This window comes from Halyomorpha halys, unplaced genomic scaffold (assembly GCF_000696795.3).
Source record: "Halyomorpha halys isolate HHAL.00 unplaced genomic scaffold, Hhal_1.1 Scaffold94.1, whole genome shotgun sequence".
In the NCBI taxonomy this organism is placed as follows: Eukaryota; Metazoa; Arthropoda; class Insecta; order Hemiptera; family Pentatomidae; genus Halyomorpha; species Halyomorpha halys.
This window is the reverse complement of record NW_027114465.1, coordinates 2,143,758-2,161,150: the sequence shown is the minus strand read 5'-3', so window position 1 is coordinate 2,161,150 and position 17,393 is coordinate 2,143,758. Positions and strand designations below refer to the sequence as shown.

The 17,393-nt window shown below is 28.8% G+C and overlaps 1 protein-coding gene across 5 annotated transcripts in view; it reads right to left on the bottom strand.

Annotated features, from left to right (window-relative positions):
* mnb (minibrain) overlaps positions 1 to 9,367 on the bottom strand; it is a 157,725-nt gene extending 148,358 nt beyond the window's left edge. For 2 of the 5 annotated variants that reach the window (XM_014415197.2, XM_014415196.2), the window contains exon 1: positions 8,161 to 9,362. In XM_014415197.2, coding sequence (XP_014270683.1) covers positions 8,161 to 8,290 — 130 coding nt within the window. In that variant the 5' untranslated portion in view covers positions 8,291 to 9,362. Of the gene's footprint in view, positions 1 to 8,160 lie in introns of all 5 variants that reach the window. The other 3 variants (XM_067051652.1, XM_014415195.3, XM_014415200.2) reach the window with 3 other exon arrangements.
* Between the last annotated feature and the right edge of the window lie 8,026 nt (positions 9,368 to 17,393).

The window sequence follows — 17,393 nt, the reverse complement described above, 5'->3', positions numbered from 1 at the left end:
GAACAGAAAAAAAATGTTTGAGGATTCGATTTTCCATAAGAATTCCACACCAGTACTGAGATTTTTCATATTGACATTTTAGTTTCCTTGCCCAGCTGAGGATTTTTAAATTATGGCAGATTTTTAAGAGAAAGCGAATTCTCAAACGATTTTGTTCATATTTGTTCGTTATTCTTCACAGTTTGCCCACAAATCTGGATTTTTGGCCTTTAAGATGCGTCTGATCGGTAATTACATTTAGTCTAAGAACCGCCGAATCCGTTGTCCCCCAAATCAGATCTCTTGCAGCGCATTGCTCTCTCCTTGACTGAGGTTTTGGAATACAGTGGAGGCTGAGCAAGAGCAATGACGCCACAAGCACTCGGATAAAGAAAATATGAAGATCGTGAAGTAAAATGTTCTTGAAGACGAAATGAGGGATGTTAGCTTATAATTCTCAAAATTTTGGATAGAATATTATTGATGTTATAATGTTTTGCTTCAGATGGGTTTGAGAATATACTTATAAATTTGAAGTGTGCAGTCGATTGATGGATGAGAAATTCTGCTTGGTAAACGGTATAGTGTATAAAAATGTACTAAATATATAAATAGTTGACCGCATAATTTCAAATTATGGAGAAGATAGTCAGGATTGCCGTCAAAAGAGAAATGAAAATAGTTAACAACTATTTATTTTCTCACGTTTCGCCCTACTTTGTAAAGCATCATCAGGGCTGTTCAAGTTTATAGCTTTAGTGACTTAGCTCTGATAGCTTAAGTGACTTAGCTTGATAGCTTTAGTAACTTTTGTAATGTCACTAAAGATATCAACTTGAACAGCCCTGATGAAGCTCTACAAAGCGGGACAAAATGTCGGAAAATAAATAGTTGTCAACTATTTTTGTTTCACTTTTGACTACAACCCTGATCATCTCCTCCATTATTTTTAAAAAATGTAAATTTAAACCGAGAGATGTGAATACTTATACGGATCGTTTTAACATCAATAACAGGCCTGATTTAGTTCAAATAAAATAATATATAAAACAAATTTGATTTAATTATTTTATTCACAATTCCATTGCATACGAACTAACTGCAGACTGTAGAACTACACACCTACACACTAAAGAACAGCTGCTGTAAACAAAGAGATCTAGACGAGAAGGAAGTTCCAGGGCTTTAAATATGGATCGTGCCGTGAGGTCGTATTGATCAAACCAAAATCATGACCATCACTTTCACTTCATAACAAAATCATGAGGCCTCTTTCGAAAACTCTCATAAAACATTCATTATCCCATAGTTATTTTCATCTGAGCCATGCTTGTTCCTCGATTCCGATATAAATACGTTACCATGTCATATTAGGATAGGTTATTTTTTAAATGTTTAGCATTCCTTAACTTGAAGAAAAAGGAAAAAAAAAACGTTTTAAAAGTTGTGCGACAAAAATTCTTCACTACATCATTTAAAAATCAATCTCTTCAATTAATAAAGCAATATAATAAAACTTATCTTAAGCTCCTTTTAAAAGGAACGAACATCAGTAACAAACCCAATAATTTATCTTATTAATATTTAGTTTAGATATATATGGAGCATTTTTCCAATCAAAATTTATGTTTATATTTCAATTATTATTACATTTACAAAATACAAAGATAGTAATAACCATATATATTTTTAATACGTAATTATTAAAAACTTAAAAGAGTATCAATTATCTTATTAAACTAAATACTTGATTAGGATATTAAAATTTTTATTTCAAAAGAATCGTTGTTTAAAACTTTCAACATTATTAAATATTTAACTTTCTTCGAGAATAAAAGTTAATTAATTAAAATATTATATACGTATTAATATTAAAATGAAAACTTAGTAATATACAAGGAAGGAATATTTATTTATAATTGTTTCATGTACCAAAGATTGTTAGGTAGTACATAATACGCATTTAACATTCATTTTAATTAGTTTAAATTATTTTTGTTCACAAATATCTCAATGTAATTGATAGCAATAAATTTTTACAAAATTAAAATAAAATAAAATTTCATAATAAATTATTTACTGTAATTCAGATCAAATACTCATCACATCTTAGTTAAATTAAATCTTTAAATTTATATATAAAGTTATAATTATATTATTTTTTGAGATACATCTATAGATATCTAGCGTTTAAACAATCCTTTACATATAATACTTGATTTATACGATTTCCCATCGACCGGATAAAATGCTTTTTTGAATTCATTTTATTTCAATTAAAATAATAAAATAATTAGACTGATCGAAAAAGTTAATTAGTAGAATTGTTTTGGTTAGTGAGGTTTAGATTTAGATTCTTGCATCCTTACCTAAGTCATATCAACAAGTCCACTATAAAATTTCTTACAGAATTTCGGTTTTGATTTGAATTTGTATACAGCTGTTTTAACGTAACAAATCTCTTAAATATGAAGACGGAATCCTTTATATAATTATTTAATATATATATTTTTTTAAATAAAACAATAAGAATTCCAGTGGCTGACTGAACCGGGTGACGAAGAGTGGGCTAGACTGAACGTAGGCGCCAAGTCACATTGATTGCTAGCGAGGCCTATTTTCTCGGAAATGTCGATATGAAAGCAGGCACACTACTTGCTACTTGCATCAACTTATCATACTTCCTTGTATTATTTCCAACGCGAATGCCTCGTTCGAGAATGAACGCCGAGTTTGTTAGGATGCTCTAGTTCAAGCATAAAATGATAGCTGCTAAGAAACAGTACGGCATAACAAGCGTACACAACTCGACAATATATACATATTGATATCTATTACGTAAATTTACAAACTTTATTTACAATACTTCAAGTATGAGAAAACGTTACTCGATAAAATATATAATTAAAAAAAAAGAAGAGAATAGTTTCAGTTCAAGGTCGCTGAAAAAAATCAAGTTCTGAAGTAAGCAATTTTTGTTGACCGAACAAATAATTTGGAATAACTCAAAAACTGCTGATAAAACTTGGAACATTATTTTTTTTTTTTTAAGGATCCAAATTAAAAAAAAAAACAAGATCAGTCTTGTTTATCTAATCTTGTATCTTAGCGAAGATAGGGATCTATAATGAACCAGCAGATTAATCCAATACGCAGCTGCATAGCTGCCTTGCTTGAACGGTGGCAAATCTGACAGAAAATATTTTTTTTTACAAAATTTTATTTTGTATTTTACGTACTCTACAGGTTATAAAGTATAAGCTCTAGGGACAGAGTTTATAGAGTCTGGTTCCTAACTCATAGAAGTCTGGAGATCACTAAGTCAGAAACTGAAGGGGAGTCCCTAGGAAAATGCTCGATGACTGAATAGTTTATCTGAAAAGTGCTATCTGAGGCAATTTGATAGTTTATTTAGCAGTTAAAACCTTATAACTAATACTAAAACATCAGGTATTTTTATTCACTAATTGTAAATTTGTAGTTTTATTATTCACTTCAAAGTCCTTTCAGTTATTTTTATCTTTTATTTAGTCTAATTTTTTTTTTTTAATAATTACCATTATATTTTTATTTTTTACTTTATTTTCAATTTAGTAGTTGTTAATTAAATTATTAGTTGTGTCACTTGAGATCAATTCATATAGTTCTTAACTAGCTTAAAAATTGGATAGCCTCCACAACACCCTAAAAGTAGAAATTGGAATAATTACATTTCACTTTGGTACATTATTTTTGTATTATTTTGGCACCGACCGATACATGTTATCTGGTCGGACCATATTGGATGTAATTTTTTAAATAAATAAAATTTAGTTAAAGTAAACAACAAAACAGTTTTAGCAATCCTCATAAAACATTACTCTCGCGGCCTTTAAGGGTCTCGCCGATCATCGTTTAGGAACTACAGTAAAGAACGAAACCCCTGTATACGATGAAATCTTCAGAACACGTCCATTTCAAAACAAAACCAATTTTTTTTTCGTCAGGGCCACTATTCAAGCAATGCAGTCAAAATTACAGACAAAAAAAAAAAAAAAAAAAAAAAAAGTGAACATTTAAGGAAGATTTTTTATATTTCATCTTCATAAATAATTATAAATGTTATATTTTAAAATATGATTAAGATATTAACATTTTTATTATATCGATACTGTCGTGTGTTTCCATTAAGTAGCGAAAGTACTGTTTGTTTTTTATCCAAGTTTATTTATTTTAAAAAAATTAAATTAAAAAAAGAAAGAGTCCAATCATAATTTATTTAATGATAATATCTAAATTATGACGTGATAATCTAGTAATACCAAATTAAGATTTAAATTTATAAATTTGTAATTCTCTTATAAGAGTAAAAGAAATGTCGAAAACTCTCTTATAAAAGGAATTCAAGAATGACTATGTAATTTACTTTTTGGTGTATTGAGATAAATCAGTCAGCATTTTAAAGGCTGGAAAGATGAAGAAAGAGGACAACACAACTCATGTAAATAAGACGTAACGACGAATAGTTAGGTTAGGCATGAAAGGATTATTAAAACATAACAGAACAATTCAAAATACATGAAGATCTTTTGAAAATATGTTTAACAATGTGGTACATGCCTCCGGGATGGTGTTGGCAGGGTTGAGGAACATACCCCTCAGCGACTCTAAGTATACCTGATGCGGTATGAAGGGTAGCTGGCCATGTGGCAGCAATGCACTGCAGCTAAATCAGGACCCTATCTCTATAAGGAATCCTATCGCATGACCACTAATTATAGGTCAGTTGTCTCCTCCAATGACAGTTCGGGATGTGCGCTTGGTATTTAAATACCGTATGGCAATCAGGAAGGAGGAAGAAATAACGACAATAGATTCACAAAACTTTGTCACACATAAAAATATAAGCTATCACACTATATTTCAACAAATTTCAATTTTTTTTCTATATGATTGAGATAAGTTTACCACTAAGCCCACCGATTTCTTTTAATGATCTAAAAATAGCATCTTTAAAGCAATAGGTGTTTACTAAAAGTACCTATTTGAACTAAAATAAATGATTATATTGTCACCTCGAGAAAAATATAGGCAATCCCGCATTACCTCAATGTCAGCTGGTTATTAAAGAATGTATCCTTACAAAGGATGTAAGGATAAAAAAAAATTCAGTTTTTACAATTATTTTTCGACAACTTATTATTAAAAATACATCCAAAGCATCCCAGCAAATAAAAAAAACTTTTTTTAAAAATTTTATTGTTTCATACTCAGAAAAAATACATAACAAGAGATCAATCAGACAAGGGGGGATGAGTAAATTTTTTGGAATAATTATCACAGACGAGCATCAAATAATATTAAAAATAATATCATGGATATATAAACACCCCTGCAAAATAATTAATAATCACAGATACACATAAATTAACGGATAAATTAAAATAAATTAAATAATCTTTGAATGTTTTTTTTTTATCTTACTGTATTTTTTAATACACACCTACTGTTCAATACCAATAAGATGGTAATAAAAAAATTATTATTTTTTGTTTTTGGAAATAGATAAGTAAATCTAAATTATAGGTATGAACTATAAAACATAGGAATATTAATCCAAAGAAGTGAATTCCAAATAAACAATTGGTCAATATTATACCATGATAATCAAGTATTAATACTTGAATGATTTTAATTATTCTGTTCCAACTGTGCCTCTTTTTAGTTCACTAGAGTAATCGAACACATTTAATACTTTTTTTTTAAATTATGGTAAAAATATATTTTCACTTTAAAGACAAGAAGAATAACTAGATAATTAAATCAATTCAATAAAATAACTTCAATTTAATATAATGAATAAAAGTAAAAAGTGAATTTTTGTTACCTGGATTACATAAATAAATAAAATTAAAAATAAAAAAATTAATATTGAAAACCATAAACTATAAAACATAGATTTAAACAAAAAAATTAAATGGAACAAACTAACAATAAAATTAGAGATGCAAAATGTAAATGTAGGTTTAATTGAAATTTTTAAATAGGTTTAATTGAAGTCACAAATCTACAGTAAATGATTCTAAAAATCAATCATGTTATGAACAATAAATAAATTCAAAAAATTGGAACTCGTTTTGATGATAAACTATGTCATAATGTATAAAGAGGTGCTAATTAAACTCAATATTTCTTATTTACATCATTTTATAGTTTGGTTTTTTAAATCTATGAAAACCTAAGAAAACTGACAGCAATATAATTTTAAATAGCATTATGCCTTTGACAGATAATAGTTTACCAAAAATCAGTAGACAATTAATTTTGGGCACTCAGAGATTATTGGTCCATCGAGTATCTTTAGGGCTTAACTTTAGAACAAATCAATACTATACAAACAATGTATTAATTAATTATCATTTTTAAAAACCGATAATATAATATTACTAAACAATTAAAAGGTGATTCGCAACATGAGAGAATTACTTCAATTAATCATTACTTTGCAACCATAACATAAAATCTGATTGGTTCTCAAATGTTAAAATAGATATTAAATAAAACAATGTTTAGATATATCATGAAAAAATATTTGAAGTAATAAAAAAAGTAAGCATGATTTAGGTTTAGCCATTTTATAGCCATGTTTAGAGGAGTGGTCAATCCAACAGTCCTCCAAAAATATGTTTCATTCAATATATGAGTTATATCAACACAAATAAATAGACGCTTAATTTTACTAAAACAGTTTCAAGAAGTAAGACTAGCTCAGTCAAAATATCTCTCAAAAACCTTTTTAGGCCAATATTATATGGCATTCAAGCTTGGAATAACTTAAGAGGAAATGCCTATTAACTCATTCTGATTAGAAATAAATTATATTTGTTTCAGGGATATATTAAAATTTTATGATCTGAAGCATAAATAGTGTTCTTATAATTAAGAAAAATTATGTAATGAAATACATGGTGTAATATAGAACAAATTTAAACATTGGGGAAACTATACATGCTAACTGAATTAAAAATGACTAGTTAAATAAGCTTTAATAAAAATAAATAGGACAAATAAACAACTTAACAAAATTAAGTAATCCTAGGCAAAAAGAAATGATAAATGTTATGCTATGCTCTTAATAAAAATTAATGCATTGTTAAACAGTAATTTCTTAACCTATACAAAACTACTTTCTATACAAAAACTGTAGAAATATGAAGTACAATGTTTATTTTATAAACAAGATAATCTAAACTCAACTACTTCTTTTTGGTTAAGAAATGATTTGAAATGAAACCAAGAACAGCCATAGAAAAATAACAATTGTAAAACATCTTTAGTCTATTGAACAAACTTGGACATCACTTTAAAATTACATATTATTTTAAGGAGAAGTGGAGGGGAGAGGATAAGCAAAAAGGACCTTGGCCCAGTTACCTGCCTATGCTAGGGTACCAATATACAAATTATAAAATGGCAATAATTAAACTTGATAATTTTACATAAATCTTGGATGAATTAAAAAACAAAAATCATTTAGGTATAAAATAAAATATATTAAGGTACTTATTACTAAACAGCAGAAATTAAAGCTTTCCCTGTTTTGATTTTGACTTTTTTTTTTAAATTATTGGTTTTTTGGGAGTTGAATTGACTATACAATTTGCACATATAATAGGATCAGAAACTAAACAAAACAACAAACAAGCTTAAGGTTGATCATAAATAATGAAGGATCAATTCCCAAAAACTCAAAAATAAAATAAAAAAAACTAATGAATGGTAACCATCACACCATAACAATATTGTTTTATTTCACAAAGAGTAAACAAATATAAGTTTACAAAAATTTAACTTAGACATAGAAACTCATATTCAAAAATTAAGAAAGCGGTAACAAATTCTAGAGATAAACATGATTAAAACAGACTAATTTCAAATAGTGTTATAAAGTTTCTCTTAAAACATGGCAATATTAAATGTTGACAATATGTGAGGCACAATATTAGATGCCACGTTATAATTGTCAATAACAAATATAATTAGATTGAAAATTTTAATAGAAACAAAATCCAACTTTGTTTTACAAAACAAAAACAACCAAGGATGAATGACATGTAAATGTAAACAAAGGTTAATGACAACCAATCCTTATCAGAACACCATGTAGATAAAATTGATAAAAATAATAAGACTAATACTTACATTTAGGTTTCTGCTTCTCCATGAGCATGAGATGTTCATGCTTGTGCCAAACGTCGGCCCTCTTTGAGTGCACGGCAGCAACGGTAGAATCCATAGCCGCCGGCACTAGGTCCACGTTCAACAGAACCATCGAACCATCCGCCCCACCAACTACTAATCCCGTTCCCTCCAGTATTAATAATATTTAATAGAACAGGAAGAGTTTCACTCTATCCACATAACACAGTCACTTGTTCAAAGTCAATTAGTTTTTCAGCAGCTGATTTGTTCCTTTATTTGCAAGTAATATTCCACCACAACAATGCGAAGAAGATTCACAGTTCAATCACTTTAGCCTTGGTTTAAGAAAATAAATTAAAAACAAAAAGAAGAAAATAAAAGGAATGTATGTACTAATCAAAACAAACACAAAATGCAAGAGGTTATGTTGTCCTCTTAGAAACACATTGCATAGTTCAGGATTAAAAAAATAAATAACCTTAATTTTCGATGTTTACTAGTTCAAAACAAAAATAAATAAAATCCAATCTAACAGATTTAAAAGTCTTTAACATTAAAAGTTTGTTAACAAAGCGCACTCCCCTTCAGATATAGGCTGGCACAAAATGGACTCTTCCATACAGGTCAAAAGCACGAAAGCAAAATAACAACAAACTGGCGCTTCCAGCATGTGCAAACCATTACATCTTCAAATTCACAGGTTCCTAATAAACGTATCACACACTTTTCTTAAAATTTGAGTCGATATTGGCTAATGTTCCTTAAAAAACTAGGAAATCAAAGCCTATATTCTTACTAATGTGGAGGTTCATCAGTAAGTTGTTCCCACTTTTGTCAGGATCCAATCTAGCTCTCGGATTTCCGTCAAATACATCACAGATGAACATGTTGGATGAAAAGATGATAAATCTCCCTCAGTCACATGTAACATTGAAAGATTTGACACATTTTTGAAACTTTTCACTGTTATAACAAGAGACTAAGCACGCCCTCCAATAGAACCATCAAACATGGCAGACACTGTACTGAAACTGGCGTGGCCGAGTCGATCCGGTGATCATTTCAAACAACACTAGCGCTAGTGACCAATGTACATTTCTTCCCTCCCATTACCAAATTTTACTCATGATATTTGATAAACTTTCGAAAAATTATGACTGTAATCTAATTATTTATATCATCATACAATACTGAATTACAAATATTCCTAAGGAGTAAACAATTTAAACGTAGTCTTTTGTTCCCGTTGCACCAGCCCCTTTCATAGTAAGCTCTTTACCGATTGGCTCTAAAGGATGCATGACGTCATTCGTACATAATCTTAGCCAATAACATACTAGATTATTTTTTTAGTTCAAACTGGACCCTAGGGAACCATTATGTATTTGACTTTAAAAAAAATCTACAAATTTTTTTTTTAGTAATGCTTGCATGTTAATTATGGCTGAATAGTGAACCATTTAGAATTAATCATGCTTAAGATACCTACTTTAATAGGTGTACCTAACACTCTTAATTATGTTACTTATTAGTAGGATATAAAATACTTTCATTATAATTATTAATATTGTGATGTATATATTAAAATAATGAAAATAGGGATGTATACATATTAATGATAATAATGATTATAAATACATAAAAATATCACCACCAAAATAGTAATCGAGTTATTAATTGTTATTTTAAATTATAAAAAATCATAATACTCATTCATGAATATACACTTACTACACTTAAATTACCTATCTCTAATCCAACAGCATCATGCTGCATTGCATATTTTATTTATAAATTTACAATGAATAATGAAAAATAAATTTTACTTTTAACTCTTTTACAGATAAAAATATAAATTCATTTAATCATAAATAAACAACAAATTATTGGTAGATTTAGTTTCATAGTATAAAAAAAGCAAAATTTAATTAAATTTTTACTAGATTGTTATGTTTTCATTCAATGATAACATGCTAAGCAAAAGAAGAAAACATAAAATCAAAAGCTATAGATATCCCATCTTCAAATTTAGTTGGGACAAATCACTATTTTTTCTTATTTCCAATTTTCACTTATATTGAACTATTCATAAATCACAAGTCAATTATAACAAAATTTAATATTAAACCTATTTAATTATTATTATCATTTTTCCTTTGCTGAAAGCAATATTAAGAAATACAAAAGAATGCTTTTTTTTCTTCATGTTTTCATTATTTTTTCTTCTTATTCAGAAATGTAATAAAATTACATATTTTTTATAGGTAAATGTTATTATTCAGGCCCAATTTTGTGTGAAACTTAATTATTAGCATATAGAAAAAAGACATAAATATGTTAAATCCAAAGTCGATCATATTACTATCAGTTTAATGATCCTGCAGTTATTTATTTTAAGTTCAGCCCTTAATTGTGACAGAGCTTGCATATAATGTTTTTCCACCCTTTTTTTCTTCTCTGTTAACTCCAAAAACACATCATTTACTAAAAAAATTAATGTTTTGTCATGTGACATGCTGTATGATATTAAACTAATTATCTATATATGTATATTGATCGTAAAAATTTAAATATAAGAAGATGGTCAGGGTTGCGGTCAAAAAAAGAACAAATAGTTTAAAACTATTTTAAGGTCCGACGTTTCGCCCCACTTTGCAGGGCTTCATCAGGGCTAAAAAGATACAAAAAAAACCTGAGAATATTACTACAATAAGGTAATTTAAGCTAGGATAAATATTATGTAAAAATAAAGTGATAAGAAATTACATATAAATAAAAGGAAGAAAGATATAAAATAGTATCAGTATAAAATAAACTTGAATAAACAATGATAAGCATAAAAAATAAGTAACAATGGCAAGAGTAAAAATTTTTAAAAATACGTAAAATATACAGTAATTTTATTTAAGTTATTTAAACTTATTTGTGTTATATTTTGACCGCAACCCCCAACCATCTTCTCCTCACATAGTATTACATAAATCGATCCTAAAGATGACTTAATAGGTAGCTCACCACCATTATAAACTCATTTGCAAATCATTGGATTAATTTATAATAAAAAAGTAAGGATTCAATATTTTTAAATTGTAACACTTAATAATCATTTACTATGACAATTGAAAATTTCAATAGCATATACACTTTTAATACATCCCATTTATGGCCACTGTTGCATATATGCACCATTAATTTAGAAATTAAGTTTCTTAAAGAAATTTAAATAATTTCTTTTTTTTTTTTTTTTTATTGAATCAACTATTTATTTAAGGTTGCTAACAAATAAAAGTAAAGGTTTAGATAAGTTGCATATATGTGTGGTCTTGTTTGCAACAGTCTTTAATTGTTGTGAAGAAGTTTTGTTTTATGGAAATCAAATATTGTTTTATTCATTATATTATTCCAAAGACGTTAAACCTTTCATGCTTATTTAATCCTATATTTTACTAAATATCTCAAGCTTTTTATATTGCATATATAGTTTTATTCATAACTTTATTTCTGTTATTTTGTTTTATTGATAAAATAACAACTATATCCTATCAACAGTTTAATTTTTATAACATTATCATTCTAAATATTTACTATCTTTGGTATGTTATGTCAAAATTACAACCAGATTTCTCTAAAATATATTATTACTTCGCCTGAATAGTTGCATATTGGAAAAAAAAAATAGGTTTTATTTTAAAATGTATGTATTCCAAAGATAATACTGTAGAGAGAGGTTTATTTCTCTATAATAATCTTTCAATAGACTATCCAAAAGCTATTAGGGTTATCGAATAGTAACCATAGTCTATGTACAATGTATAGAATACGTCAAATACAAAGTAAATTTCTTTTGTTCTGTCAGACGTGCTACTCAAGCAACGCAGCAATATCAAAGTTAAATTTTGATCATCTTTATTATTTCTTTTACATTTTATATGAAAAAATAAAATTTCTTATGAAAGAGTTTATCATTTCTTAATTAGGATACCCTAAACATATTTCATGGAAAAAATTCAAAACTTTCCACCAATTTTATACTTGGCTCTAAATCAGTTAAAACAGTCTTCCTTCCAATTTAGCATTCAGTGTTAAAATAGGTTTATCTCACTCTGAAGTTCCTTCACAAATTACACTTAATTTCATTCCTTCTTCTATATATATATATATATATTATTTTTTCATTAAACATTTTTAGAAATTGTTTTAAACGGTTTGGTTGTAAAGTGTACTCTGGACATCTTTTGGGAATAGAACTTGCTACATGAAAGGTATGGAAGACACAAAGCGTGGCAAGCCAGGCTTAGAAAAGTGGTTACTTTAAATATTTGTGCGGTGGGAGGCTTAAAAAGACAACAGTAAATTGAAACTAATATAACTATCTAGTGACTGATACTATAAGCTAGATAAAACTACTTTAAAATTTACCAAATACTAGCTGATGTTTTGTTTCTTAATTGTGTAGTCATTATGCTGATAGAACATCAAAGCATTATGGATCGCTTTTGCCTTGCCATAGCAAAGACTTCTGTGATTTACAGGGTCCTCCACAGTGTAAAATTTTGGAGACTTCCTTGCGCTTAGATTCACACCTCATGGACTGGGATAATTAAATTTGCACTACCCATTATAGAAACTGAGCAAGAGTTACCATGCAATATGATTCTTCCTAGGTCTTAGACAATATCCATATAGAAGATACAATTACAGTATAACTCCCACAGACATTATAACAGAGCTTTGAGAGGTTGTTGTAGGCGAGTATGTTAAGGCGACACCTAAGCAACCTTGAAACTGCAGGGGCACTAGTTGCATTTCTAGCAACTGGACAGGTTGATTTTTATTTTGTGGCAATCCCACAGAATGAAAACTCAACTTTCCCACTCTGGATAGTATAAGGTGGTAACCTGAAGAATAATTCATTAGTATCATTCCCTTTCTCTCCACCTCAATCTTCCATTCAGTTACCGCTTACTGTGGATTTTCTGCTGCCATCAGGTCTTCAAAATTCCATCCACATTTGTATAAAGGAGAGAATATCATCTGTATACAGATGACTTACTAATTTGACTTTCCTTCAATCCTCATGACGCCTCTGATGCCATTCATAAAGTACAAGAAGACATTAACAGAATAAGCACTTGGACAACTAATACTAAACTTATGTTAAATGTTGAAAAGACTAATGCCATCATAATCAGATCTCTCTCTCTCTCCTTGAATCTATCTCAGGACATCCCAACCTTATCCTATACAATACCCCTATCTCATTCCACACGTCAGTCAAAAACTTTGGTGTCAATTTTAATCAAACTCTATCCTGAAAACCACACATCTTCCAAGTTTCCCATTGAACCGTAGCAACCCTCAAGAAATTCAATAGAATCTGTTGTCTCCTTCCACTTAAAACCCGTCAACTCTTAGTTTCCACCCTCCCCCCCGATTGACTATGGCTGCCTGGTATACAGTGAACTCTCGGGTGAACTCAAAGTTAAACTTGAATGTCTTATGAATTGCTCAATATGATTTGTTTTCGGGATCACCAGTGGTATGCATATTAAGATTAAGTTTTCACTGTTCCTTCTTCTTTAATAAGAAACATTTTTCAATATCTTGAAATAAAAAAAGAAATAAATTTGATTTATGCAGAGAATATCCGAGAATATGACATGAGCATGATTTATAAATCCTCATCAATTTTTATTGTATTCATATTAATAATTTAGTAACATTTAAACAATTTGGGTTTGTTGACCCCTACATTGATCCAACCATCTTCTCCTTATATTTAAATAAAATAAATGTTTACTAATCATACATTTTATTATTTCTTTTAATAAGTTATAAATTATCATTTAAAAAAATAAGTAAATGTATCAAATTTTGTCCTTGAATTTAGAACAAAGATTGACTATAAATTCAGGAACTAAGAACCAAACAGTGATATGAAATATCATAGATAGTATAAAAGAGAGAAAACTAAGAATAATTGTTTTATAACAATTTTAGTTTTTAATTTATACAACTTAACAAAATGAAAAAAAAATTAATAGATTATTGGAAATGGACAATTTTATATATACACTACTTGCTCTAAATGAGGACTTCTATTCAACATTTTTGATAAAACTCTAATATTTTCTCAATACAACAGTTTTTAATTTTTTTTTCCCAATTAACACTTTGTGTTTATATTTTATTTATTCTTTAAGTATTTTCTGTCATCTATGCGGTTTTCATTCTTTGTAATAATCTTTGAAGCTACTACTTTTATCATTATTAATTTTTTAATCAATTTTTTTATTCCTAAAATCTCTTCAGGTATTGATGTCATATCTTTTTCATAGTCTTCCTACATTTGGTTGATGAAATTGCAGTCCCAGTATGCTAGCCTTCTCAACTCCGGGACTGTGAAGACATTTTTCATTTAAATTGAAAATTATTTTACCACTATTATCGCTAACTTATCAACAACTATATTCAGTGTTTACTAGTGATAATAGTGTTAAGCTAATTTACCATTAAAAGTTTTTTAATTTAAATGAAAAAATGACATAATAGGTTCATTTTAACTATAATATATTAAACCTGGGCAGAATAGGATGCAAATTTTTAACAGTTTATGTGAGGCTGTGAAATTATAATTTAAGGTTGTCCTTGATGATAGCCAGATTGGTCTTAAAGATGGACATTTGAAGTTATTAATAAAGAGTTTTTGGGCATTATGAATGTAATTAATTTTAAGATATCAGAAAATATATATAAACTAAATTGAGAATGAGGTGTAGATAGTTGACCGTAGATTACTGATTGGAGAAGATGGTCGGGGGATGCGGTCAGCAAAGAAACAACATAAATAAAAAAAAAAAATGGCATAAATAAATAGTTTTTGTTTATTTATGTTGTTTCTTCGCTGACCGCCCCCCCCCCCTCTCGACCATCTTCTCCAATCAATTTATAAACCAAATTCTTATTTTTTACAATCCTTAATATTCTACTCCATGATTTTCACTATTATTTTACTGAACCATTATTCTACATCACATAGTGTTTTATTACAATGAAATGATGGTTCCTATTATTTTCAATTTTTATGTTTTAATCATATATCTATGGTTTAAGATAAAAATTTAACAAGCAAACATAGAATTTTCAAAAATAAAACTAAAAGAGATGTAAATCCACTCACTGATTCTAATATTGTTAATAGAAGGTATATATTACAGCTTAACTAGTAGTTTTGGTAACTGGAGTATACAAAATAAAGAAAATATTTCCAGAAACCTACACAAGCAAGGGAAAGGAGTCCATTTATGGGTAAAATGGCCTAATATAACTTCAGGAAAGAAATACAAGCTAGTCATACTTCAAAGCTAGATAAATAATAATTGACTGTATCATCAAGTGAATTGTTTTATAGGTAAAATGAATCTTGGGTCTATTATCCCTATTACATAAGAGTGACTACTATTCATTGGTAGATAGTATATGCTTAACATTACTGATATTAATGCACTTAAAAATTTTCTGGTAAAAATTATGTATGATTTCATTGCAACCTGTAATTCCTTAATTATTAATTCAATGTGGTTTTTTGTACACCACTGACACTGTATAGCACTTTTAGGCATTATTTTAAAAAAAAAAAATGTAGACCTGTATTAAACGATTTAAAATTGTTATTTACAACTGTCAAGTTAACCATTGATATAGTTAGCTTATGAATCAACCCATACTCTTAAATATAATTAAAAGGGAATGGCGAATGTAGTAGAGGCCATCACTCCTGTTTAAAATTGCTAACACAAATTTTTAGAAAATAACTTAATTAATTAATTTGCTTTGAAAACATATTTAAATAATTTTATAGCCAGGTATTTTGATTCTTTTAATAGTAGAATATTAACTGAAATACTAAACCCTAATATAAAAACTGAATGAGTCATGAAAATTGACTGCTTTTCTTGGTAATTTAAATATATATACATATATTTTCATCATATTATTCAATGTATATACCACTGTGTTCTATTGCTAGTTGCCATTTTAAGGCTAGTTTTTTGGTTCTTTCACAATACCACTTTTGGGGTTTACAGCAGAAGAATACTGCAACTACTTTTAAGTTCTGAATGAATGGTTCGACTTTCTTGAATGAATAATGCTTTCATAATTTCAGTCTTTTTTTTGTACAATTTCTTTGTTAAGGGACTGGCACTGCAGTCAAATCACAGTCTAATCGTTGTTTATTGGTCCAAGAGTTTCTCCAAGAAATCCACTTTTTATGACAAGAAATGATTCTTTGATAAAGTGATAGGTCATTTGGGCTTTTCAATAGTTGAAAATTTTCTTCTTAATGTATCAACACATGGAGAGCCACTCTCAATAGGTGAACCACTTTTCCTGGATTATTCAACCCACAATGCATGTTGGACTGGTAACTATCTTACTAGATTAATTTTTGTTGTGTTGTCTCTAGAGACTCCTGCAGAATTTCCTAATCAACAATTTTTATACAGAACCTCCTTTTCCCTAGCTGCTGATGCCAACTGTAGTTATACTGCTATCTGCTGGTCATAAATCTAGCTGGTGCTAGAACCTTTAGAGGCCAACCTAACTGCTAAGAGTGAACCACTACAGACTTCAGCCAAACTATCATCACATATTAATTTGTAATAATTGAATAAATACTTTAAATTAATTTGTGCATAACAATTTATTATATAATCGTATTCATAAATGTATCACTAGAATGAATAAATATAATAGAATCATCTGATTGAAAACTAAAGTCTAATATGCAGCATCTCTCAATGGCATTTTTTAGCCTAGAGAGATCACTCAACGCACACTTGATAAACCAAGACATTGTGCTTTACCGATTTATTTTCTTAGGAGACAGTGAATGACAATGCACATTAATTGATTTATAGACTCTATCACTTTTTTTAGGAACAAAAAATGCGTTATGCTATCACCTGAAGACTTCCCCGGGTAGGGGAGAGTTATCTAGAGGTAACCAACATATTCTAGCTGTAGTGCCTCAGGATTTTATTTTGTGGTACTGCCACAGAACTAAAAATCGACCCACAGGCATGATTCGAACCGGTAAGGCTAAAGTTATGAGGCAGTGGCTTCGATCCCTCAGCTACAAATGGCCCTGTAGAACTGGCTAACGTCTCGATTGTAAGAGAATACCTTAGGAATGGAGTGTCCATATTGCTGAGATTTACACCAAATGCCTG